This window comes from Orcinus orca, chromosome 5 (genome assembly GCF_937001465.1).
Source record: "Orcinus orca chromosome 5, mOrcOrc1.1, whole genome shotgun sequence".
Classification (NCBI taxonomy): Eukaryota; Metazoa; Chordata; class Mammalia; order Artiodactyla; family Delphinidae; genus Orcinus; species Orcinus orca.
The window spans coordinates 143,026,563-143,054,393 of NC_064563.1; the positions used below are offsets into that span (position 1 = coordinate 143,026,563).

Sequence of the window (27,831 nt, forward strand, 5' to 3'; positions counted from 1 at the left end):
AACAAAATTTTTAAAAAAAAAAGAATAATATTAGAAAAAAAAAAAAAGATTTGCTGGGCATCCTGAACACACACACTGAAATGAGATCCAAACCAGACATGTTTAAGAATGAAACAGAGTGGGTCTTTTTTTATAAGTCATTGGTTTGGGTTTTTTTCCCCCTAGTTATAAAAGTAATTCATGTTCAATGTTGAAAAAAATTTAAGTAGAAAACAAAAAACTACCAAATCCCCACCACCCAAAAACAGTTCTAAAATTTAAGTAAATATTCTCCTTTCTGCCCACAGTTTCTTGCAGTTTGACTCAGGTGTGTGTTTCCTCGTAGATCCCTGCACCCCGGCCTCCCTCCAGTACTCCCTGCTTCGTGCCTCAGAGAATGGATGACATGGCAGAGCTCAGAGAACAGGAGTCAAGCTGTGGCATCTTGAGTTCTAAAATGTGAAGTCGGGCTTCCCTGGTGGCGCAGTGGTTGAGAGTCCGCCTGCCGATGCAGGGGACACGGGATCGTGCCCCGGTCCGGGAAGATCCCACATGCCGCGGAGCGGCTGGGCCCGTGAGCCATGGCCGCTGAGCCTGCGCGTCCGGAGCCTGTGCTCCGCAACGGGAGAGGCCACAACAGTGAGAGGCCCGCGTACCACAAAAATAAATAAATAAAAAAAAAATAATAAAAAAAATAAAATGTGAGGTCTTGGGACTTCCCTGGCCGTACAGTGGTTAGGACTCGTTGCTCCCACTGCAGGGGGCACGGGTTCAATCCCTGGTCGGGGAACTAAGATCCTGCAAGCTGCATGGCGCTGCCAGAAAAAATAAATTTTTTTGTTTTTTAAAGTGAGGTCTTGGCCTAAAGAGAGAGATGGCATTATAAGATCAGTCCGAGCTGGTCCTTCCTGGGCCCAGAGATGAGATCACAGGGGATCTGTATGCGGAGGGGCAGACAATGAGCGTGGATGTCACTGGGGTCCCTGTGTGCACCTGACTTCCAAAGCCAGGGCCGCAGGGCAGAGGGAGCCTTCCCTAGGTAGGTCCCAGCCCAGCTCTCAAACCCAGAATCGGTACCAGACACGCTTACAAGTGACCTCCAAAAGGAACAGGGTGGGCCCCCCAACGTGGAGCAGAAGGAATTCCCCTCTGTGGTGTCCGGAAGCCACCCTGAAACAGCCCTCCTGGTCCCTGGACGCCCCAGCAGGTGGGGCAGTTTCAACCCAGTGTGACGCCTTCCCGAGGCCTCCATGTGGAGACACACCCCAGGGAAGGGGCCACCTCTGAACTGATGGACGTTCAGGTCCTGTTGCTGGTGGAATGTGGGCCTAAAAGAGAAATTCAAGTCCAGTTGCAGAAAAGTAAAGCACTTGTATAACCACTAGGGTTTGGGCAGAGATTCGCACCCACTGCTCACATATATGTTGACCCTTGTGCAACTTGGGGGTTATGGGTTACCTTGCATCCCCCATGCAATTGAAAATCCCAATACTGGTCTCTCATCCTCAGAAACTAAGGAATTGATAAATGCCTCACCCAAAGGCATGAAGCAGAAGCAGTCTGGATAGAATCAAACCCTAGCTCTTTTTTTTTTTAAATTGTGCTATGACCATTAAAAGGCTGAGGATCGGGCTTCCCTGGTGGCGCAGTGGTTGAGAGTCCGCCTGCTGATGCAGGGGACGCGGGTTTGTGCCCCGGTCGGGGAGGATCCCGCGTGCCGCGGAGCGGCTGGGCCCGTGGGCCATGGCCGCTGAGCCTGCGCGTCCGGAGCCTGTGCTCCGCAACGGGAGAGGCCACAGCAGTGAGAGGCCCGCGTACCGCAAAAAAAAAAAAAAAAAAAAAAGGCTGAGGATCATATTTTTAGTGCTCAGATTTTTAATTTTTTTTTCAAAAAGACACATGCACCACAATATTCATAGCAGCATTATTTACAACAGCCAAGATATGGAAGCAACCTAAGTGTCCATCAACAGATGAGTGGATAAAGAAGATGTGATAGATAGATATGTGTATATATATATAAGTGCAATCCCACTCCTGGACATACATCTGGAGGAAACTCTTATACACACACACACACACCATATACAATGGAATATTACTCAGCCATAAAAAAGAATGAAATTCTGCCATTTGCAACAACATGGATGGACCTGGAGGGTATTGTGCTTAGTGAAATAAGTCAGATAGAGAAAGACAAATGCTGTGTGTTATCATTTATATGTGGAGTCTAAAAAATAAAGCAAACAAATGAATATAACAAAACAGAAACAGACTCACAGATACAGAGAACAAACTAGTGGTTACCAGTGGGGAGAGGGAAGTGGGGGCCAAGAGAGGGGCAGGGGAGTAAGAGGTACAAACTACTATGTATAAAATAAATCAGCTACAAGGGTATATGGTACAGCACAGGGAATATAGCCAATATTTTACAGTGACTTTAAATGTAGTATAATCTATATAAATTTTGAATCACTATGTTGTGCACCTGAAACTAATATAATATTGTAAATCAACTATACTTCAATTAAAAATTAAAAGAAAAAACACATAAAATAAATAAGCCATGAGGATGCTATACACAGCATAAGGAATATTGTGAATGATACTGTAATAATTTTCTGTGGGGACAGAAGGTTACTAGACTTATCGTGATCATTTCACAGTGTATGCAAATGTCAAATCACTATGTAGTACACCTGAAACTAACAAAATATTGTATAGTAACTATATTTCAATAAAAACCCTAGTTCTTTTTATTCCACACCTTGTGATCTCTAATGAACAGACTTTTCCCCACACTTAAAGATCTGTAAATTAAAATACATTTTAATTTAAAATATATTTATTGAAAATATCTGTGTATAAGTGGACCCATGCAGTACACACACATGCATGTGACCTTCTTCCTTTTCAAAGCTGCCCTGCACTTACCAAGTGTGTTCTGATATTTCTATTCTCACGCTTGCACTTTCACAGACATCTCTGCTCCCGCCCGTGAGTTCTCCAAAATCCTCCCAGAGCATCCTGCCCTCACCCTCCAAGGTCTTCCCTCGCAGTGAGGCCCACACAGACAGCCCCGGTTCTAGGTAGACAGTCATACATGCCGTAGCGCTCTGCAAACATCCAAGAGCAGAACAGACGGCTTTCAGCTGAGCAGCTGGGGGCGGCTTTTGGAAAAGGCAGCATGTAGTTGAGTTTTGAAGAAAGGGGGTGATAAGGTGAGAAAGATAAGGTAGATCTAGACCGTTCAGGAGCCTGAAAGGGGACCAGATATTTGGAGTGTATCTTATAAACAAAGGGCTCCCACAGAAAAAAGAACCTTCATACACTGTTGGTGGGAATGTAAACAGTGCAGCCACTATGGAGAACAGCATGGAGGTTCCTTTAAAAACTAAATATAGGGGGCTTCCCTGGTGGCGCAGTGGTTGGGAGTCCGCCTGCTGATGCAGGGGACACGGGTTCGTGCCCCGGTCTGGGAGGATCCCACATGCCGTGGAGCGGCTGGGCCTGTGAGCCATGGCCGCTGAGCCTGCACGTCCGGAGCCTGTGCTCCGCAGCGGGAGAGGCCGCAGCGGTGAGAGGCCCATGTACCACACACACACAAAAAAAACAAAAAACTAAATATAGGGCTACCGTATGATCCTGCAATCCCACTCCTGGGCGTATATCTGGAGAAAACTCTAATTCGAAAAGATACATCCACCCCAGTATTCATTGCAGCACTATTTACAATAGCCAGGACATGGAAGCAACCTAAATGTCCATCAAAAGACGAATGGATAAAGAAGACGTGGTACATACATACAACGGAATATTACTCAGCCATAAAAAGGAATGAATTTGTGTCATTTGCAGAGACGTGGATGGACCTAGAGACTGTCATACAGAGTGAAGCAAGTCAGAAAGAGGAAAAACAAATATCGTATATTAATCATATATGTGGAATCTAGAAAAATGGTATAGATGATCTCATTTGCAAAGCAGAAACAGAGGCACAGGTGTGACGAACAAACATTGGATACCAAGGGGGAAAGGGGCAGGGGTGGGATGAATTGGGAGATTGGGGTTGACATATATACACTATTGATACTATGTATAGAGTAGATTACTCAGTGCTCCGCGGTGACTTAAATGGGAAGGAAATCCAAAAAAGAGGGGATATATGTATACGTAGAGCTGAGTCACTTTACTGTATGGCAGAAACTAACACAACATTGTAAAGCAACTATACTCCCATAAAAATTAATTTAAAAAATAAAATAAAAGCCAACTTCAAAAAAAAAGAAAAGCTGGGCTCCCACGTCCATGCGGATGTGGGTGGGGGAGGGGAAATGGAGGGGCCCAGGCTGAGAAGGAGACCAACGTGGTGACACGGTGAGCCTTCTGCTCACCTGAGACCCAATTCTCTCCGACGAGGCTCGTCTAAGAACAGGCGACTGGGTATTTAGGAGGCGCTGAACCTGGTCAGCTAGTGGTCTGACTGCGGCGTGCACCTCAGCAGACTATTGCTCCAGAAGCGCGAGAGGGCAGAGGACAAGAGAGGGGGTGGGAGCTTCAGGGAACAGCAAGGCTGGAAGAAGCCTGGAGAGTTCTAAAGCAGGGCAGAAGTAACCACGTTTGCTGATGGAAGGACAGCATCCCGGGGAGAGAAACCGAAAAAGGATTTAGTCAAAAATCTAACCAGATCATGAGTCCAAAAGCAGAAATCCTTTTGTGATTATAAATAACATTTCCAAGTTTTTAAATTAAAAAGACTGCATCCGTTTAAAGTCCAACCGTTTCTGTGAACTTGCAGCCGTAACTGCAGGGCTTTTTAGCCTTTTCTCAGGATGCCTTTAAAGTGCACTGCACATGTGAGGATTCAGATGTAAATTCCCCGCTTCCCTTGAAATAAATATGCTTTGAGCTATTTTGGTATCAGTCATGTTTAATATCGGTTTCACAGTGTATAGATGTGAATCTATGAACCATCTCACATTTTAATATTAAGAGACAGAGCAGATGGCTGAGTTATTAATATGTGTTTAAATCCAGCACTCCAGCCTTTGGAAAACGTGCGCGGGATTTCTGAGTAATCACCGGCCATGCTCAGCAGTCTGGCAGCCACATGGCAACCCGAAAAGCGGGTTGTTTTGTTATAAACGTCAAAGGCCCAGGCTTGACCCGGTGGAGACAGGCACCACCCAGAGCATTCACTGGAGCAAGACCTCCATGGGGAGCTCGGAGTCCAGGGGTCAGAGGCCCAGGCCTTGCCTGCACCTCGAGGACAGGGCAGCCGGGGTATCTGCTCCTCCTGGGGCCTCTCAAAGCTGGAGGCATCCTGGGAGCAGAGAGAGAAACCCCACCTCTCCATGGGCGAGCCCAGAAGCCAGCCTGGGCGGCCAGGCCTGCAGAGAGGCTTGGTCTTGGCAGGCCGGCTGGCACTCGGCACTGGCCGTCAGGTCTACGGCCAGGCCTAGCGGGTGATGCTGTCTGGATTCAGACTCGAGGTGGAGGGTAGGCAAGCCCTAGGACGGCCACCCTGGCACTTCGGCCGCTCCTGGCTGGGCCCCACCGGTCTCGTCTCAGGAGTTGACGTGCCCACCAGACGGACTTCCAAATACCCTTTTGCCGTCGAGAGCCCAGTTCCGCTGCCAGGTCTCTGATCGGCGGTATATCTTACCCTTCACTAAACGCTTGCAGACATCCTCAGCCTGGCAGTGTGTGAGCCACAGCCTACGCGGCCTCTAATTCCCTTTCCACTAGGACCTGAGACTTGGACCCTTGCTCTGTCTGCCCAGCCAACTGCCCACGCTTTTCAAACTGTTGCAGCAGGAAACGGGTTCCTACAGAGACTGCCGTGTTCACACCAGGGAGGGACATCAGCAGAGCCAGGCCCAGAGCTCTGAGCACGTGGCCCGCAGGCAGGCACCTGTGATGGGAACCCTCGGGCAGAGCTTGGAGAGGCCAGCACTGGGCAGCCTTGCCCCGTGTCACCCTGGCCTGGCCAGAGGCCGCCAGCCGGCGTCCAAGCGCCCCAGCTGTGGCTGAGATGGAGCTGCCGAGGCTGGGAGCCTGGCGCTTCTGGACGCTTTCCCTCCCAGCAAGGTGGAGCGCAGGCTCCGGTGGCAGCAGGGTTTCCAGTCTGCTGGGTGGTTCCAGCCCCCAGGACTTCATGTCCCCAGCCCCCGGCAGGGCAGGTTGGCAGGATTGAATCCACTCCTTACCAGGGCCCGAGGCTGTTCTACTCAACTCATTTGTATTGTCAACTAGGCTCTTCCTAGGCCTGTTTCAAGAGTGATATGATATCAGGGGAGGGATAACTTAGGAGGTTGGGATAAACACATACACACTACTATATACAAAATAGATAACCAACAAGGACCTACTGTATAGCACAGGGAACTATACTCAATATCTTGTAATAACCTATAATGGAAAGGATCTAAAAAAGAAGATATATAGATATATATAGATATGAATCACTTTACTGTACAACTGAAACTAACACAACATTGTAAATCAACTATCAATATATTCCAGTAAAATTTTTTTAAAAAAAGAAACAAGGGACTTCCCTGGCAGTCCAGTGGTTAAGACTCCGTGCTTCCAGTGCAGGGGGTGCAGGTTCGATCCCCAGTCAGGGAACATGCTGCACGGTGTGGGGAAAAAAAAAAAGAGACACACACACACATACAAAACAACAACAGCAACAAAAAGAATGATGTGAAATGGCAAACATAACCCTGCCTAGGCAACGTCACATACAGTGTGAGGATTTAACAAGCATTAGTCCCCTGTGCTCTGGTTAATCGCAGTAGCTTCTTTTTAGGAGGGAATTCAGGTGGAAGGGGAGTAGACGCATCTCCAAACGGCACCGAGGATGGAGAAAGGAGAGGGGGGTTTAGTTCATTTTGTTCATCGTTTTTCTAAATAAGCGAGTCTGATGTTCCTGGCTGGAAGTTATCATTTCCCACAAGGAACAACACTGACCTGGCTTCGTTGGAAACCGTCCCCTCCCACCCCCCGTCTCGGCTCTGCTGGAGGAAAAGCCAGGACGGCCCAGATAACTCTGCAGGGAACTCAGGATCGCCTTTGCCAGACATATGAACAGTCATCAACATGATTTGACGTTCAGCTCCCCTTCTTTGCTTTTCGGAGGCACTAATGAAGAGCGACACTGCCGTGGGGTTTCACAAATTATAAAATATAATTTGCAGATTATGCCGAGACAGGGCTCCTATTTGTGGCCATAATGGAGTGTATTTAAGCAGCGTCAGGCAGTGCTTTGTTAAACAGGTCATGAGATGGGGAGCTGGGGACAGTGTTCATATTGCAAAATGGTTGTGGCGGCCGTATTTAATGGGAGGGGGTGGACCACAGACTGGATTACCAGCACCGAGACATTCTAAAGTTGGATGATTAGCTCAGAGCTGCACAGACGTGGGCGGCATGGCATGCAAACTGAGTTCCTCCTGTTATTGGAGGCTCTCGACCAAGCCGAATCTGAGCTGTTCTTGAGCCCTGATTTATCTGGAAAGTCCCAAAGGGGAATCCAAGCTGCATCACTCGTCCCACTTCCCTAAGAACCCAGAATTCCAGGCCGCTCTTTCTCTTTTCATCTTTCTCACACCTTCCCCTTCTCTCTGCCCTCTCCTCTGCCCAAATGAAGATCGCGAAACTTTACAACTCAGAAATGAGTCTCCATTGCATTGAAAAGACAGAAATCAGAATTAGAAGTGATCGTTTGTGTACGTTCTGCTGTTTACTTTTCTTCAGAAACCACCACCATTCACATTCGTGATCCACAAATCCTAAACCTCAGAACAATTATTGATCTGCTACCCTTTATGAATCTCTGTGCAAAGTAAGGACTATGTAACTCATTCAACCAACCACCACACAGAGAAATCCAACCTCAGTTTCCTTGATGTGTCTTCAGCATGAAGCCCAGGTAACAGTCCTTCCTGCTTCAAGCACCTTCTTCACAGGCTTCCAGGAAACCATGGTCTCCCAGCTCCATCCTCCTTTACCGGAGGCCCTTCTCGGTCTCCTGGGATCTCCCTGACCACTGACACTGCAGGGCCCCGGGGCTCAAACCTCAGTCCCTTGTACACATTGCCCGGTGATCTCACCCAGCCCCAAGGCACTAAATGGTCCCTTTGCCGATGACTCCCATCTTTAGCCGCCAGCCGGGACCTGTCTCCCAAACCCCAGCCTGTGTCCAACTCAACATCTCCACCTGAACACCCAGCTGACACCTCAAACTTATACCCAGAACCACACTGGGCTTCTCTCCTTAACCTGCAAGCAGCCCCGCCTCAGCTGATGTAATCCCACTCTACTAGGTGCTCAGAACACAGACCTGGGGTTCACCCTGGCTCCTCCATCCATCCAAGCTGTTAGCAAATCCTACTGGTCAGATTGCTCAGTGGCTGGAGGGGCAGTGTAGATGCGAGGAGAATACGATTGGGAGAGAAGTCTCACACATCTGCACTTGTTAAGAGCAGAGATGCTATCTTTTCAAGGCTGTTTGTAGAGCAGACGGTCTTGGAAGACAGAGGTGGTGTCTCCTGGAGCAAAGGGCAAATCTGCTTAACGTCCAGTGAAATAATGTTTCCTACAGAGAAAAGACAGGTTTGCTTGCTGTCCATCATAAAAGATCTGGATTCCCTAAGCCTGAGGGTCCTCAGTGGTGACGCAGACCCACTGCGATCACAGTATCCACCTGGATGGTTCTGCATCATCCTTGTAGGACTTGACGGGGGCAGGTGAAACTGATACAAACAAGCAGCACAGGCTTCATGCTATGCTGTAATACAGTCCTTTGTCTCTATCCCAGGGTCTCAAGTCCATACCAGGATCCAGGACATTGTGGCAGGCTTACCTGTAAGTTTGCAAGTCAGCAAAATCCCTGACCCTTCACAGTTGTTGACAGTGTGATGTTTGGAGCATGGAGCAAACTATGATTATATACATGGAGGGAATTCGTGGTTAGGGCTCCACGCTTCCACTGCAGGGGACATGGGTTCGATCCCTGGTCAGGGAACTAAGATCCCGCAAACTGCAGCGCAGCTCAAAAAAAAAGATACACAGAAAGCCCACAGTGTTTTAACGGTGTCGTATTTTGGGCACTCATCTTTCTATGAATCAGAAAGCTACAGAGCTGCTAACAAAGGTCACTTCTTTGAGAGTAGACAAGGCATGAGATGAAAAAGGACACCTTACATAAAGGCTGAGAATGAGACTGAAGAGGCTCTGCCAGAGGACAGAAACTGGGCCTCGTCAAGGAACACTTCTCACTCCCAGGGGAGGGGAGCTGGGCACTATTTGCCCAGCGGAATTTCAGAGTCGGTACAGACCAACACCTACGGTCTATGTCCTAGTCTTTGCCATTTCAAATGGAAGCACTTCCTGCAGATGGCCTGTCCCTGTCTCACCGCTGTGCACTGGGTGTGTAGAGAACAGACACCTTGTCTTCTTAGTTTGTTGGTTTCTGTAGAAGATGCATCTAGACCTGATCTAGGTTACAAGATTCTAGACTTCAAGCCGGATACTGGACGAGACGCTGGGTGTCCTAGGACTGGGATGCACGTATTTTGCACGTGCAAGGGGCATGAGTAACTGTGGTCAGAGGGCAGACCAGGCAAAATTAACGGCCCCAACTTCTCATGCCCCCTCGTCCCCGCCCCATCCACACCTTTTGGTGGTGCCCCCCTCCCCCATACTGTCTGGATGTGACCATGGGGATTACAGCAAACTTGATACAGAAACTTGAAGAAGCACTTGCTAGTTTCTGTTCCCTCTCTTGCAGCTCTGTAATCACCATGAGAAATGCCTAGACAGCCCTGACCCAGGCTTGTCTGCTGGGGGGACAGGAGTGACACACGGAAGAGAGCCAAACCACACCAGCTGAGGCCATCCCAGAGCAGCCAGGACCCCGTCAACTCACATCAGACGCCTGACCACAGATACAGGAGCCAAGACCAGCTGACCAGGATCACTCATCCAACCTGCAGACTCAAAAAATGGATAATGGCTGCATTTAGTCTCCAAGTTCAAGTGTGAGTATTAGGCAGTAATAGCTAGTGGACAGGTTATCATTTTGCTCTTATGTGCCTGGCACTTTGGCCTTTAGGTTCGGTACATCTAGCTTTTTATGTCTTCGTTCTTACCACTGATGGGGCTCTTTTAATTTACAGACTCAAAGTCTTTCTTCACTTCAGAAAAATCTCTGTTGTCGTTCACTACTGTCTTGATCTGATCCCTCCACCAGGACACTACCTACGTGTTGGAGGCAAGCTACCTTGTGCCACCTTGTGTCATCTTTCCATTTCTGTCCTTCGGCAACTAAGGACACCACTTCAGCTTAGTCTCCAACATAATGGCGCTGTATGATATACTGTAATTTACATGTAACAGTATATACACTTCAGATGACATACTGCACTCGTTCTGGCCTTTACTTCTATATGATACCGATTTTAGTTCTAAAGTTAAAATTTTGTCTCTTTCAAAATCTTCTATGCAGTTCTCAAATTTTCCTTTCATCTAGCTTCATCTCATACATTCTCATTCTTTCAGAAAAATCCAAAGTCCCTGAATTCTAAAAAAGAGCCGTTTTCTATAGTTTTCAATAGAATGCGCTTCTGTATTTTTAAGGCCGTTTCCTATCCTTTACATCACCAGTTCTCTTCGTGGGGCCCACGTATGTTGTTTCGGCTACTCCCCTTTGAATGGGAACCCTACCCAAGCCCGACGTTTACCCGGAAAAGGCGACCTCCCAAGTCCGCGAGCTCTGAGTCTCCCCCGACACCTCCCGCGCCCCCCGCACAGGGCTGTGGAGCCGCACACCCTACACCAAGTCTCTGGTATCTCGCTTTTCACTACGGCCCCCTCTGCTGCACTGATGGCCCATCTCCCGCAGGTGCCACCTGCTGCTTCTTGCAGAGGCTTATTCCTGGATAGCTGAGGCCACCTGATTCTTTCTTTACCAAAATTAATGAGAAACCACCATCCCAGGGTATCTGTTTTTATGGTTTTCCCAGGATCACGCCTGATGAAACTTTTCCAACTACTCCACTCCTGGCCGCTCTACATCGCCAAGAATTGTGGTTCTCAGATTGGTGGGAGGAGTGCTGAGAAGGAAATGGCCTCCTCCTGGCTGCACCACGAGGTCGGCATCTTCAGCATGTGTGTACACGTGTGTGTGTGTGTGTGTGGAAATACCACTCTACTGTTCACCAAAAGCATTTTTATATTTTTATTCTTACAACCACCCAACAATGTAAGCAGAGAGAATCCTCATCAGGCAGGTGAAAACCTGAGACTCGAGGGAAGTAACAATGACTGCACATTTACATTAATTCATTAAACTTTGATTTCTAGTTTTGTTTTTTTTTTATTTGGTTGTGCCAGTTCTTACCTGCGGCACGCATGTGGGATCTAGTTGCCTGACCAGGGATCGAACCCAGGCTCCCTGCATTGGGAACACGGAGTCCTAACCACTGCGCCACCAGGGAAGTCCCTGATTTCTAGTTTTACCTGCAGTTTACAGATGAGGAAACTGGGCATCTGCCCTGCTTGAAGGCATCTCCCTGAGGTCACCAGCCTGTAAGGGTTGCCCTGAGATCTGAACATAGGTTCACTCCAGGATGGATCTTCCTCACTTTCCACACTAACCCTGAGGGCAGGAAAAGACTCCAGGTCCAGCTGGGACCAGAACCCAGTGTTACCTCAGGGCTCTACAAACGCAGTGCCGGATGGATACATACATTCTTGCAAGACGTAAAATATTTCAGTTTCTATCACCCGGGCACGTTGACGTGTGCTACGCACAAGCCTCACAGCACTTGACTACGAGAGAAACCGAGCTTACTTGGGGAGCCAACAGTCTCCCCTGCCCACCTCCAACCAGTAGCAACAAACACACTGAATCTAGAAGACAGAAATGGGTAAGCTGTCTCAATCTATAACGTATCAATGACTCAATAACGAAATAGGAGGAAAGGAAGAAGACATAAGAAGCACTTCTCCACTCCACCATCTTAAAATTTATCTTCACTGATGCAGGTTCCAGTTTAGTTTGTGGGTCTGTGAAGCAGTGTGGCTCCTTGGAGCTCACGATCTAGTCACAGTCTAGTGTAATACTCTATCGTAGTAGAGCTGGGGACATCGACACATTAACCCTGCAAAAGAGCCCAGAAAGTCTGCGTAAAGAGGCTTCTGTGAGATATTACTGAAAATGAGGAAACACAAATTTTTTGGTTTCACTTTGAGTAAATTGATTTTTATTCACACACACACAAAAAACTGAAGAACTCATAAAACAGAACCTTTCCAAATAATAAGAATCACCAATAGATCATCAACTTTCAGGTTTCATACAGAATTTTTGCACCAAAGTATATATTTTTCCATATTATAAAACCTGTCGTTATCTGTAGCTTTTGAACAATTTAACTCTATTACCTTAAAATATTCAAATAAAACAATACTCCCACCTAGTGGATAAAGAAAAACGTCTGACTTATTTCAGGTGTGAACAGTACCACCATAAAAAAGGAACAAAAACTACAATGAATTTAAAATAAGTTTATTCTGTTAACATCCTCAAAACACCTCCCTGAAAAAAAAGTAACCTACAAAACAGTGCACGCCGCTCCCCTTCTAGGAATGGATGGGTAATATACTCTACAAAACAATCTTTGGAATCATGTGTAAATGTTACTCTGAATCTCATTTGTTGTCATCAATTTCTTCAGTATCTCTGTGCTCTGGGGAATATTCTGGAAGGAGAGAAAAAAGGCGTTCATATAGTGAGGCTGAGCATTCAGTCAGGAGCAAGGCACATTCTCGAGGCAGAAGCAGAGAAGGGCACCAAACGTGACAGGCCCTGCCCCTCACCTCCTCGCTCGGCAGACACGACATTGAGCGTGTCCCCCCCCGCCCCCCGCCCGAAGCTCTACCGGGACCTCAGATCTCCCGGGAGCCTAAAGCCCTCAGACGGACACAACACTCTGCTTGGCCCACCTGAGCTCATGCCCGTCTGCACCCCAATACCACGCTCCCCACCGCTCTCCTCAAACGCACCCTGAACTTGCCAACTTCGTGCTCACGCCGCCTCCCTCTGCACGTTCCTTCCCCTAGGACTCACCCACCCTTCCAGTCCAGCTGGAGGGCCACCCTCCCCGTGGGGCCTCTTCTCGGGTCAGCCTCGCCCCCATACCCCCGCCCTGGCTGGCATCTGGCACAGCGGCCGCCTGCGCCACCTCCAGGCTGTGGACCACCCAGCACCGTGGGGTCCACGGGGCAGGCGTGCAAGAGAATTCCATTTTGTTGACCAAATACCACTTTGAGAAGGACAGAAGAGATGACCTAAGCCAGGATGACTGTATCTGGTCATTAAGAAAACAGCACCCTTCAAAGAGCCACTTTAAAAAAGTTAATTAAATTTCCTCTCCAAAGAATATTTTTAGACACTGGAAGTTGACTTAAACCCCACAGGGCAGATGATTTGCAAGTCTGAGAATGAGTGCAGATACTCCTGGAGCATCTGTGCCCTGAGCACCAACTGCACCACGAGCAGAACCCGCCCGGCCCTCCTGCTGAAGCCCCAGCTCCTCTCTACTGTGCGCACCGCGGGGCTAACTGGCTGCACGGCAGTTCAGCTACAAAAGACGAAACAACTGGCCGACAGTCTGGGTCTCTCTGTTGACACAGGACTCTCTAAGTCACTTAAGTCTTGGCCCTCATGATGGTGTGCAGGGTGACGAGCAGACCTGGCGTCTTAAAACAGGGGATCGTGACAACTATGCACATCGACTTGACACAAAATACGGTGACAAAACTTAGGGGAAGTGTGAAACAGGAGAGGATAAAGCCAGATCGTGTACTACACTAGAAAACGGTAACACACCAGTTCACAGATCCTTCGGTGATTTGAAGGTGCAGAGTGGAACGTCCACCAGTGGACATGTGACAACAGGCCAAGAACAAACAGTGCAGAAAAGGTTTCACAAGGCAATAAGGAGGCTCAGGTCACACATATGCATCCCAGGCTTGGAAACTGATATCTCTCTTAATGAAGGAAGAAATTTTGGTGAAAAAGAATAGGTGCAATGCTGAAAGAAGAGACAAATCAACAAGCCTGTGTGTGTGTGTGTGTGTGTGTGTGTGCGCGCACACACATATATGTACACGTATATATACATACACACACGTATGCTCACATGTATGTACAACCTGGAAGACAAGAGCTTACGTACAACCCACAGAATCTGTTATTTGCACAGTACCGCCATAAATTTACATACATTTTAAATGTATTCAAATATTTTGTATTTTGCAATAAAATCTTTCTAAATTTGTTATTCATTTCTCATGTTTCACTATGTCCTTTTTAATGTCCCTCTTTTATTTTTCGTTATTTTATTTTTTATGGCAAACTGCCTTTCAGACAATTAGTTATGTGATGAAAATTTCTGCAGTGAACATGCTTGCAGCCACAATGTCTGTGGCAAAGATGCTCCAGTGAAAGTGCCCAGAAGAGACACAACGGCCATGGCCCCTGCTCTCAACGAAGTGGGAAGAGCCAATCGGTTAACTACAGATGCAAGCAGCACTATTAGTTACTATATCCTCGGAAGGAGATGCTAAATACAAAATAACTCAATTTGTCTGAAAGATTATCCATGACTCTAGCTCATCTGAAAGATATACTTGAATTATACTAAGCTACAGTTTCACTCTTACTAATTCAACAAATGGTTGAGGGCCTTCTACACATCATATTCAGGATGATCTGGGGACACCAAAAGGGAAAACGTTCCCACGGAGTTGACAATCTAATTTATGACAGCTATGAAATGAGATGACGCCAACAGAACTTACAAGAAAAGCTGCCCTAATACCAATGGCCATTCTAGAATAAAACAAGGCTTCCAACTTGGAACAATGTTGTTATAATCTCTTCCCTTTAAGGAAGAAGTTCTTAAACCAGGAGTCCATGGACTTTCAGCTAATCTCTTAGGGAGAGGATTGGAGTTCCTAAACTACCTGAAATTACTGGCAAAACTTTTCTATACATGTTCCCATATGTATTTTTCTGGGAAAGGAGCCCACAGATATATCCAGACTGAGAACAGGGAACAGATTTATCTCATCTAGTCCCATGTAAAATTAAGTGAATAAACATGACGATAATTTGATCCATACTGTGCTCAAAAATGCCTTCTCAAAAATTACACCTTCCAAATTAATTAGTTACAGAAACTTCTTGAACAGTGAAAACATCTTTCCACACAAACATCTGGGGTTTAAAGCACTGATCTATCCTGACAAAACATGATCAAAATATTCTCCAAGTTACAGAAGTATATCTAGAAGAATATGTGACAATCAAATTCAAACTGCCAGACCAGCAGTTTTCTCTTTACGTGGAGAAAAAAGGATCTCTACGTGCTGCTTAGGTTTCACACTGATACCATACATTTATGTTTGTTACTAAGTTCATTATAATAACTCAGCTATTAAGTCAATGAGATAAAACCTTACCTTAACCAAACTTTTCAAGCTTCTGGAAGAAAGTACAGGCTTAAAAGCTTCAACTGTGATTAGGTCTAATTTCATCACATCAGTATAACATAAGTACAGAATTGCAGAGATTTTCCATACTTGACAATAACTCAGAACTATGAATATACAAGAAAAAAAAATCACTTAAGTTTTCTGTTATATGATTTTGAAATTAAATACCTCTAACTCATAAAGCCTGCTTTTAAAAAGTCATCTCTGTTGCCTCTTTTAATCAAAGCATTTACTGACATTCTGAACCAATTATAATGCACATTTTCTTTCAAAGCCAATTTATTTTCCTAAGTTATCTCTTGCTTTTACAATTATGTTTATTTTGCATTTTCTGAACATACTACTGAGACACAGCTGGGTTAGCTAAGACACAAGATTAAAATTTTGCTGACTACACTAAAGTAAATTAAATAATAAATATACAATGCACAATGTAAAATATTTAGCCATTTATTCTAGTAAATTTAACATTTAAAGTTAAAAACATTTTATTTATTAACAAATAACACTGAATTATCTATTATAACATATTAGCCACTAAAAAGTGACAATCATAATTTGATATGATGTTAGGGTATAATTGGTAACAGGAATAAAAAATAAACTATTGAAGCAACTACCAAAATTCAATATCTGAAGCTTCTATTCTGACAATTAAAACGTACTTTACCAACTTCTCATACACCAACAACTTACATCTAACACTGGCTTGCATGATGAGTTATCAAAGACCAAAAAGAAATGGCAACTCGGAAGCTAACAGTTAAGAACTCTGAGCTGCTCTCATACAACTGTGTGTCTGGAAAGTTTCAAGACACAAACCAAACAGAATATACCAGCAACTAGAGCAATTAGTGAGGAGAAACAGCAATACAATGGCATCAATCATCATTAACAAATGGCCTCAAAAAGATCCCTACTGGTCCAACTCATAACTATGAATAAAGTAATAACAAGATAAAATGTGAATGCTATGCACTGTAATACCACCTGCTGCAGGAAGGTCATGCACGATATTTGGTTGTTCTAGCAGTGAACAGCAAGGAGGCTCTCTGAAATTCTGTGTTTTTAGGGCTTTCAGGAAAGGAGTATGAAGACTGCTGGTAGATTCTGAAGTTTTATAGTCAGTAACATGTCGACATGTAAGAATAGTTACTTGCATATTCTTCCTTGGACAAGAGCCAAAAACCTAGCACAAAATTGATTTCAAATTAAAAAATATATATATATAATTTTGTGACAGAATAGAAACATCCCTCTAGTTGTTTATCTACACCATTCATATATATATACACACATACACACACACACACCTTGCAGGGGTGGAACTGTCCATGGAAAAACAAAACCCATGCTTTGCTGTGCTCTCACCTGGGTCTGATCTTAATTCTGTCACTTTCTAGTTGGGTAACCTTCTCCAAGTTACCTTCCTCACCTGTGAACTAAGGGCTACTTACCTGAGGGAGGTGTGAGCTGGATTAAATGAAGTCAGGAACAAAGGAGGCAGAGCAGCTAACAGCCAGGGATGCCATGGCAGGTAAGGCAGTCACTCAACTATGAGCACCTGTTCGTTTACGCCCTCTCCCGCCCGCCACAGATGCCTGCAAATTATTCTTTTTGGTTTGTTCCAGTTTGTTCTGTTTCTAAGATCACTACTTGCAATCAGTGTTGAGAACAGTGTTACACTGAATAGAAGTGAATGGGAATGACACCCATTCTTTACTGGATAAAGTGACGTGATCAAGATCTCTTCTAACACAGGTATCTCTAAGAACGCTCCACTTAGACTAGTGTTGTATCAGCAACAGGAAGTGATCCTTTCACTAATATAATAGGTTCAAGAACACTGTATTAAGGATGTTTCTAAGAACATCACTTGCAAGTTGCACTCATAAGTGTTTTATCAGTGCAAATGATTCTTAAATTCGCTTTTAAATTTATTTCAATCGTAGACTAAGTTTCAATCGCTCAAGACCTCAATGTCCACCTAAGTTGGTATTTCATGGATTTCCAGGGACCCTTCCAGCTTTTAAAATCTTTGGTGATGTAAGAAAAAAAAAAAAAAGCAGCTATCTTTTAAGGAAAAAAAGAGTAGATTTTAGGTCATTGCACCTTGTTTGAAAATATTTTATGAAGAGAGCAAAATGGCTATTTCAAATAGCAAGGGAACTGAAGATTTTATATTATGTGCCGTGATTTATAAGGCGACTTTAATTGTAGTGTAGCTTTATAAATAAACACAAAACTTAACACCACATACATTTGTCAGCAGACACGTCCCATTTAAGGGCTATAACGTTACTCACAAGGCCTGATTTATCATCCTCCCTAAAATACTTATCATCTGAAGCCACAATACTTGACACCTGTTGGACTGTGTGTGATTATCAGGATTATGCGGCTGACGTGAACCCAACAGCAGAGGGACCCAAAGAGTATCCCCGGGGGGGAAAATACTGATTAAAAAATTCTGTTTTGGAAATGCATAATTCTACATTTTTTCAAGTCTGAGAGAGAACAGCTGTTCCATAGCACAAAAATAATAAAACGCCCTACATAAACTGACAATACAATCAATATGGCAGCTTCCCACCCTTCTGAGATCTGCTGAAAGCTATGGACCCTCTCTCTAGAAAATACACGTAGGTACACAGCATAAAATCATATATACAACCATAAGATTCACAGATCTTATTAGAAAATTCCTCATTTAATAAAATGCATTGAATAACTTTTAATAAATGTTTCTAAGTATGCCAATCTGGTTTAAAGCAGGTGTACATCAAATTTTTTATTTCTAATGAACTTAATTGTAATACCTACATAAAAATATGCCTAAGATTTAAGTTGCAATGTTGAAAAGACGTATATAAAAGGGCTATTTCATTTAAAAATAACCTGCAACTACCAACTGGACTTCCCTGGTGGCGCAGTGGTTAAGAATCCGCCTGCCAGTGCAGGAGGCACGGGTTCGAGCCCTGGTCCAGGAAGATCCCACCTGCCGCGGAGCAACTAAGCCCGTGCGCCACAACTACTGAGCCTGTGCTCTAGAGCCCACGAGCCACAACTACTGAAGCCCACGTGCCACAACTACTGAGCCTGAGTTCTAGAGCCCACGAGCCATAACTACTGAAGTCCGTGCGCCTAGAGCCCATGCTCCGCAACAGGAGGAGCCGCTGCAATGAGAAGCCCACGCACCGCAACGAAGAGTAGCCCCCGCTTGCCGCAACTAGAGAAAGTGTGCACAGCAACAAAGACCCAACGCAGCCAAAAATAAGTAAATAAATAATTTAAAAATAATAACCTGCAACTACCAAAATTAATGATTATTCTCTAAAATTTCTAGCTAAGTTCTTCACTGAAAAATTTGTTTTGGTGGACACATACCATGTGCTCAATTTTCCCACAAAATGAAGCCTCAATTGATCCATTCTAATGCTACGAAAAATGGATGAAACCCCGGTGTGAGTGTCAGCTGAGCACCAACCCCAGGAACCCAGGTTCTCACCTCCCGTCCCTGCGCTTCCGGGCAGCATTGTCAGCACGGCCCATTTTCACCCGTGGCTGCAACCCTGCTCTGTTTCATGGGGGTAACTTGTTCCAACTATGTCTTATGTTTTTATGACCAACGATCTTTAGCACATTGCTGATCACATTTGCCAAATGAGTTCTTTTATTCTTTATATTCTGTAACAAACTCCTACTATATTTCTAAGGGAAAAAGCAAATACTTACCCCGCTTCAACATCTGACTACATGGGTTTAAGTGTAAAGAAACGGAACCTTGATGAAGTAGCAACCCCAGAATCTCTCTTACCTTGTCCAGCCACTGATACTGCTGATCTTCAGCAACGTAGCAACTACATTGACAGAGCACAACCTGAAAATCAAACCCCGAGTTTTCTGTCAGGTCAAATAAATGTTACACACACCCCACACTGTCATCATATACATATCATGTGAATCCCAACATAACCTCTGGATAACACTTGTTTTGCTTAATCTGCTACTGCCTTACTTATTTTTCTTTTTAAAATTTAAGAATCAAGCCACTACTGGCAGTTAGTATCAGAGAAAAGTGCACATTGACAGAGCAACTGTGATGGCCGGCACAGGAGATTCTAAAGATACTATCAGTAAGTACTACCGGAGTCCTCTCTATAAAACAGAGACGACACCAGGCCTGCTGCCCATCCGGGGGTGGGTGGTGCCACACACTGTGAAGATCAAACTCAAAAAGCGTTACAAAAACATTAAGTGCTATCAGGACAGCAGCCCAGCAGCATCTCAGCCCAGCGGCACCCTAGGACACTGCTGATGCCTGGAAGGCAATATTATTCTAGCCACCATGTCCAGACCATGTGCTTGAAGTGAAAACATGCAATGTACAATGCTGTAAAAGGATGACATTCCGGATTATTAATGCTTGTGGAATGATAGCATCCATAAAAGTCAACTTTGTCTTCTATTGAAATATCGCCAGAAACACTAACACTTAATGACACAAGTGGGAAAAAATGAAACACAAGGACTTCCCTGGTGATCCGGCAGTTAAGACTCTGCACTTCCACTTCGGGGGCACGGGTTCGATCCCTGGTTGGGCGGAACTAAGATCTCGCATGCAGTGTGGTGTGGCCAAAAAAAAAAAAAATGAAGCAGCAGCACAAGAGGGAAAAAGAGGGCCCAAGGACAGGGGGAAGAGAAAGACTAGATATGGAATTAGCTACGCACAAAGATTCTGGATAGTCAAGAGACACCCAACCAATCAATGGTATAACTAAATGCAGTAACAGAAATTTCTACTGCTTGACCTCCATGATGTATTCTAGAGTGAAAACTTCCCACTAAGGATCAGATAAAGAACATGCTTTGGGACTTCCCTGGCAGTCCAGTGGTTAAGACTTCGCCTTCCAACACAGAGAGTACAGGTTCGATCCCTGGTCAGGGAGCTAAGATCCCACATGCCTCGGGACCAAGAAACATAAACCAGAAGCAATGTTGTAACAAATTCAACAAAGACTTAAAAATGGTCCACATCAAAAAATCTTAAAAAAAAAATGCTTAGTTTCCTTATTACTTATTTCCTATAAATACTGGATGTTTACAAAAATCCTTATGTAAACTTTAATAACTTTGGATAACATATTACAAAAACAAACTAAGTATTACAAAATCAAATTTTAGTTTTCAAGGCTAACATTATAGTATTATGGAATTACTGACTTCTTGCATTGTCTGAATCCCTGCCCCTGGCCTCTGTTCAAGCACTCAGCAGCTGTGGAACGGCACTCTGTCAGACAAGCAGGTGGCGAGACAGACATCACCTGCCCGGCCACCTCACCTGCCTGACCTGTCTCCCAAACCGCCCAGGACACTCCTTTCTCTCAATGAACCCAAGGATAGGATTAGGACAAACGGTTCCAATGAAATCACTAGGCATCAGCTACAGAGTTATCTTTCATAACTTAAAAAATCGGGATGAATTAGGAATTCGCTGACGGTCCAGTGGTTAAGACTCTGCACTTCCACTGCAGGGTGCACGGGTTTGATCCCTGGTTGGGGAACTAAGATTCCGAAAGCCGAGGGGAGCGGCCAAAAGAAAAAAAAAAAAAAAATCAGGATGAATCAGGTGAGGATGAAAGCTTAAGGTCAACAGAATTGTATTTAGAATGCACGAAGCATCCATTTGCTCAATGTTAACTGAGTCCCTAGGCTGTGCTCAGCATTGGCTGAATACCGGGTGGGTATACAGCGACAAAGCAGAACTCCCTGCTTCCACAGCGGGTACGCATTTTCTCATGTTTACCTTTGCCAGCTTAAATCATTCTTTGAATGTGGGCAAAGTTTAAATATCTAATGTTTCTGGTTTGCTTCTAAAAAAGTTATTTCAGAATTTCCTCAGAAGTTTACCAACACACCATGTTAACATTTATATAAACAAAAAAGTGACGCTGTTGACCAAGTATGCTTCAATAAAAAAAGGTTTTTTAATTAAAATTTGTTTTTAATGTTTTTAATTTTAAAAAATAAAAAAACAAGAACCAGACAAAAAAGTGGTTACTAACACTGCCTACAGGCAGAATTCCTCAGCCCAAAAGGAGACATAAAGGAACATGAAATTCAAAGGAACACTACATAAATGATGCCTAAGGAACCCCACTTAAACATACAAGTCAGGCCCCACATACCGAGGGATTCGATTTTAGGTGATAAAACACACAAAAAGCCTCTGTGGGGGACAGGTGTGTAGTGTCCACTGTCCTACACCATTCATTCCAGAGTTTAGCACAACCAACTTCTTCCCAGACTCCTGAATTCATGATGAATGATGACAAAAATGCTGTGAAAAACAATTCGCATAAGTTAGTGTTTGGATCCGCAAGTTGCATTTTCTATTCAATAAAAAAGATATTCAGGTTACTTGAGAATCTTAGAGTTGAAAGAGCCATTGAGACCATCAACCTTATGCACACCATCATCTTGCAGGAAAACACGCTGAGGCCTCAAGAAGTTAAAGGCCACACCCTGAGTACAGGTGGTACTGGAGCCAGGAATCGAGAAGACAGGTTTGCTGACAGACTTTACCAGACACACACTGTAACACCCTTGTGGAAAATTTCAGGCCAGGAGAACTTCATGTAAATGAGTCAGCAGTTATTTACCATGTACTCCTCTACAAGCACTAGGGGTACCTTACAGGGCAAGGAATCTTCACTGGGGTTCCCCAAGGCTCTCCTCCACATCTGTGAACCCCCTAAAACGATACAGGTTTGTGTACTTGTGTGTGTGTGCGTTGTTCTAGCTGCACTCTGCACCGTTCTGGCTTTAACCTATCAAATGAATTCATATATGTGAAGATCTTAGAAACCAAGTACTGAAAAATGTAGCAATTATTATTGTCATTTTTAGAGTGCTCCATATGTTTTTAAAGGAGTTGGTTAACTCAAAAACATGCAAGGACCACTGTGACAAGGGGGCCGTGTTGCACATGCCACCGCTGCCCTCCCAGTCTGGCCACGACAGGCCCAGAAGCCTAAGAAAACCTGTATACTAGAAACCGTGTTTCCTTGACTTCGTAAGTTCCCAAAGCCAAGAACATTTCCTCTAAATCTCATTTTTCAAGCTTATCAAAAAGACAGTGCCACATGAGCAGGGATAGAATTCACTCAGATACAAAGTTACTCTGCTACGACTTTTTCTAAAAAAGTAACAGACATTAGAAATCTTTTATGGTGGAAATAAATAAGTAACTTCAGCTTTTGCTCTTTCAACAAAATGTGTAGTCTAATGCACTTGCACTTACCTACTGCATTATTTCCTATAGCAATTATAAACTTGGAGCAAGGATATTTTTCTAGCAGAGAAACTTCCAAAGTTGTTTTTGTTTGTCTTCGAAGGAGCCGCACCTCCCTAACACAAGAAACGAAAGACGAAACAAAAGCAATTTAAATGTAATCAGTACTATACTATGACAAAAAGGCTACTATAAGTATGATTTTGTATTAAGTCAAATGCAAACTTTAATTCTGTAAAGAACATAATTATAATCCTAAGGAAACATTGGATTCAGGCGACGATAACTAACAGGTAAAACCCTTTGCTGCAAAGTTCCTGGAGAACTGTACAAGAGGGATCAAGCTGTCCAGCTGACCCACTGATCAATCCATCTTAGAACCCCTAAAAGTGGGACAACTGGGCACAGTGTGCAGTAAGAAACTGCAAATACCACCTCCGAGGCATCCGTGCCAGCAAAATACTGACCAAGCCTCTTAGAAGGAGCTTCCCTTTACAGGAGATGCAGGTGATGGACACACATCTGCATAAATGACACCAAGAGGAAGCAATCAGGCAAATCCAGAGCATGGGACAGTCTGCAGGACAATCAGTCTCTCAGCCAGGGTGAAAAAGGAGGGGGGCTGCTCCAAACGAAAGGAAGCACAAAAGAAGAAACATCTAAATGTAAGGTGCGAGCCTGGCCAGGATTCTGATTTCCAGAAGCCCACTGTAAAATGTCACGTCTGAGACAACTGCATAAATCTGACCACGGACTGGCTATTAAACAGTATCCAAAAAGTATTATTAATTGTTAAGGAGGATGACAGCATACGTAAGACAATGCCTATATCGTTGAGACGCATTCGGAAAACTGTAGCGGTGAAAGGCCACGGTGACTGGGACCCACCTAGGGGGTGGAGGGAGATAAAATAAATGTGGCAAAATCTTCATAACTGTTGAACTTACGTGACTGGATGGGCTTAAAGTGTCATTTTACTATTTTCTCCAGTGTCTGTGTGTTTGGAAATAATCCATTTTTTAAAAAGACATATCCATCTGCTACTGATACGTAATACTAACTGAGGTGTGCGGCGGAGAAGAAAGTTCTAAAAGACCTGTCTTATGTCCATAAACCAAAGACACGACAAACCTGGAGCGGGAAGACAGCCCTGCAGCGCTGGAAAACCTAACAAGCCCGCAGGAAACGACCTGCATCAAAGCTAAAGGATGCCTTTAAAGACGCGAGGACCTGACGGCTGCACGCAGCCTGCAGCAAGCCCCGCAAGCCGCCTCCACCCGGCGCCCCCGGAGCTGTCTGGACCCCCTGTGCCCCTCGAGGATCGGTGCCGAGCGCGGAGCAGCCGCGACCCCGGGCCTGCGCGTCTGCTCCTGCGCCCGCCAGGCCGGGTCTGCGACGTCGCGCCCAAGACCTCACCTCTTCCGCGCCAGTTGCTGCCGGACCTCCCCGTCTTCGGGCGTCTCCCTCCTCCCCTCCTCTTCCTCCTCCTCCTCGTCCTCCGTCCCGGCTCGGCACGGCGCCCTCACCACCTCCCCGAAGAACGTGGCTGCCATAACCGCCCTCACACCCCCCCGGCTGAACTGCGGCTCCACAGCACGACGCAGGCGCCCGACGCAGGCGCCCCGCGCAAGCGCCCCTGATCACCACCACACACCGCCCCCGCCCCCCCGGGGGGGGGTGGGCACCACCCCCGCGCATGCGCCCCGGTCCTTGCGGCGGCGCAAGCCCGGAGCGTTTATTCTTCAGCCGCCTGAGCTCGGCGGGGCCACCGAGAGATCGGATGACTGCGGGCTAGAGAGGCGAGAAACGAGAGGCGAGCCAGGGGGCGGGGCCTCCCGTCCAGTAGGTAACGGGCAGAGGAGGGGCTCGGTCGCCCCAGCCCCAGTTTGCTGCGCTCCGGGAAGAGGGCAGCCCCGTTACCTTTCCTTCTTCAAATCCGTTTCCGTTTTCTTCTCCGTTAGGAGTGACTGGGTGAGCTTTGGTTTATTAAGCACCCGGCTTCAAACCGCGACCGCCCCAGGTAGGTGCCAGCCCGGCGCGTCCTAGGGACAGTGGACAGAGGAGGGCAGGAAGAAATACAGTGCTTCGCGGTGTTGTAAAAATGAGCCTTTACTCTGGCAATAGGAAGTCACATTTCAAAAGCTGATGCTTGTCAAGCTGATCTAAAAGACTTAACGCAAAAATAGTTGCTTCTTTTTTAAGACTTGGCCATTTCTAATACAAAGTTTGTTTTCGTTTTAAATAGCCTTTCATTAATAAGCAAAGTACGTAATTTTTGAATTGGTTCTCATCTTTCAAATTTAATCGAGACAAAGTTAACGGAGCACTAATCCAAGCAGGAGAGAAAAGGGACACTATACCTTAGTGTAAATGAAAATACCCAGTATTGCAACGGAAAAAAAAGTCCATTCACCTAGATTTAGTTGTCCTGAAACTAGAGGGCATTGCTTACATTCTGAAACCCTATCAATAAATAGTAACAAAGTTAAGTGCTAATTTGGGGTCGGGGGAGCCTCTTGAGATTAAAAAAAAATCTCAGAAATCTGTTGCTAGAAACATCTTGTTTAAAGAAGTGGAACAAGCCTTTCCATAAAATCAGTATTTAGCAATTTTACACATTACTGCAAAATAATATATTGAGTTTTGAAGAAATTTGAACATTTAAGTATAAACAATAAGACCAAATTGCTATCCAGTTAGAGCTTAGGAAACTTTGGGTATAGCTAGCAAGCTAGAATATACAAGATTACCAGTGTAATATTTTAAAACTGCATTAACACTCCTGGGTTACTTGGTTTTATAGAATGACTGAATTGCAGAATAAAAGTTTGGGCATCACTTAGTCCTTCTGTTCAATAAAATAGCTTCATTTTTACCAGTAAGATCCTAAATTTGATTTCAATTACATTATGAAAAAAATCACTTGTGGAAAGCTGATTAAAATTATAAATAGGGTAATGATAGTACATTTAGCCATGATTAAAATTCTGCATACATTTCAGAGAGAGAGAGTTTTACAAGAATGTTAAATTTTAAACAAATGCTTACTTCATGCAGTTACAATAAATTTAGGCCAAACACTTAAAAAAAGGCACGTATATGTTCAAATTAAAAAGTCAACCAGAAAAGGGATTCCACTATGAAAGAAGGCTGATGATACAATCTCAAGTACTGACAGAAATTAACCCCACCACAGTAAGTTATAATTTCAAAATGAAATTTTCATGACACTGAACCTGTCAAAAAACTTTGAATAAAATAGTCTTAAACTGAGATTTTAACATTTTCATTTTATGGCATTTGTTGAGGACACAGCATACCCAATAAGAAGTTTCTATGAAATTAAGTGTAAATATGGGACTGAAAATGGGTTTAAACATTTCATTAAAGATCAAAAATCAAACCTCATGCACCTAAAAATATTAGCAGTTTATTAGGAATTCTTCCCTTTCTCACCTGTACTAGTAACAAGTTACTGGTATCAGTATTTCAGATGAAAATATACTATAAACAGAGCAAAGAACACAGACTCCGTAGGTTAGAAATACTCTGGCTTATGCTAAGAAAAAGAAAATGACAACAAAAAGCCTTTTTTTAAGCAGACATGCAACCACAAATTTCTCAAGTAATCAAGACACTCAGTTGATCTGTATAACCAAAAAATATGCACTACATTAGTCTAATGAAAAAGGAATAGAAACCCTTAAGTTTCTATATTTTACTTTCTCAGATTTACACATGCAAATCTTATATTAATATTCACAGATATTTTTAAATGGGAGAACAGCTTGCTTCTAACAATTCAGTTTTCCAATAGCATGTTACCATGTTAAAAAGATTTGACAGTGCGTTCATTTAATCTGGTGATTTTAATTTCAACTATTAACAAATTAAACCTCATTGCAAATAAGTTCTTTATAGTATCAAGACCAGATTTTCCAATCCTAGTGAAGGACTGAAATAGCCCAGACATGCTGCCATTGTGATGAGACTGCAATAAATTTGTAATAAGTTCATAAAGTTCTTTTAAGGTGCTATAGAGAAACATAAGAGGATGTGACTGTATCATCTAAAAATATGACTGTTTTGATCTACACTTTTTATTTTCTATGTCATTAAAACTAAGATCTGCCTCATAGTGAGGCACATTTTGGCCATCTCTGTAAATGCTGCTACATGAAAGTAAAAATGAGAAAAAGTTGTGATAGTCACATTCATAGCTTTCACAGAAAAATATATATTCCCTGAATTAGTCATATCAAGTGGTCACCATTCAGTATGAATTCCAGTATTATAAACAAAAGAAGAATACTAATGGATTTTCTCTAATTGTCTATTTCCAACGCTCTACTTCAGAACTCATTTATCAACATCCCCATCATTGAATCCCCAGGTCCTTCTATAGTTTAAGTTGTTTATAACTTTGGGGGCTGCGAATTATGGGGACTGGATCTTGTTAAAGTATTTGCTTCAATCAAAAGTCAAATAGGCTTGGGCGTCCCTGGTGGCGCAGTAGTTGAGAGTCGATGCAGGAGACGCGGGTTCATGCCCCGGTCCCGAAGGATCCCACATGCCGCGGAGCGGCTGGGCCCGTGAGCCGTGGCCGCTGAGCCTGCGCGTCCGGAGCCTGCGCTCCGCAACGGGAGAGGCCACAACAGTGAGAGGCCCGCGTACCACAAAAAAAAAAAAGGAAAAAAAAGTCAAATAGGCTCAATGGCACTTCCTCTTGAAATGTGCCTTTTTTTCTCTTATTTCATTAATGACACTATAGTCATGGTGGTCTGAAATTTTATACTGTAATGCAGAACGCTGAAAATTAGCATCAGGTTGAGATTTTGAAATCTCAACCGTGTACAATTCCCATTATTTTCTTCCTCTGAAGAATCAAGAGATTTCTTCAAGGCCCTCCCTTTCTGGAAAGGAATAATCTCATGACAGGCCATTTGTCTTTTCTTTCCGCCTCTCCAGCTACAGGCTCCACAATCTAT

The 27,831-nt window shown here is 44.3% G+C and overlaps 1 protein-coding gene across 3 annotated transcripts; it reads right to left on the reverse strand.

Annotated features, from left to right (window-relative positions):
• Window positions 1-12,540: 12,540 nt before the first annotated feature.
• Window positions 12,541-24,467, reverse strand: PSMG1 (proteasome assembly chaperone 1). 3 transcript variants are annotated; one of them, XM_004264565.4, is made up of 7 exons: window positions 24,260-24,467; window positions 22,853-22,959; window positions 21,738-21,889; window positions 19,367-19,429; window positions 16,540-16,738; window positions 15,517-15,653; window positions 12,541-12,749 (listed from the first exon to the last, which is right to left on the reverse strand). In XM_004264565.4, exons 1-7 carry the CDS (start codon window positions 24,394-24,396, stop codon window positions 12,675-12,677), a joined length of 870 nt encoding a protein of 289 aa, XP_004264613.1. In that variant the 5' UTR covers window positions 24,397-24,467; the 3' UTR covers window positions 12,541-12,674. The 3 variants fall into 3 exon arrangements, with proteins under 3 accessions (XP_004264613.1, XP_033274209.1, XP_033274210.1); XM_033418318.2 differs by lacking the exon at window positions 24,260-24,467 and adding an exon at window positions 23,975-24,216; XM_033418319.2 differs by lacking the exon at window positions 22,853-22,959 and having other exon boundaries at window positions 24,260-24,399.
• Window positions 24,468-27,831: the final 3,364 nt, after the last annotated feature.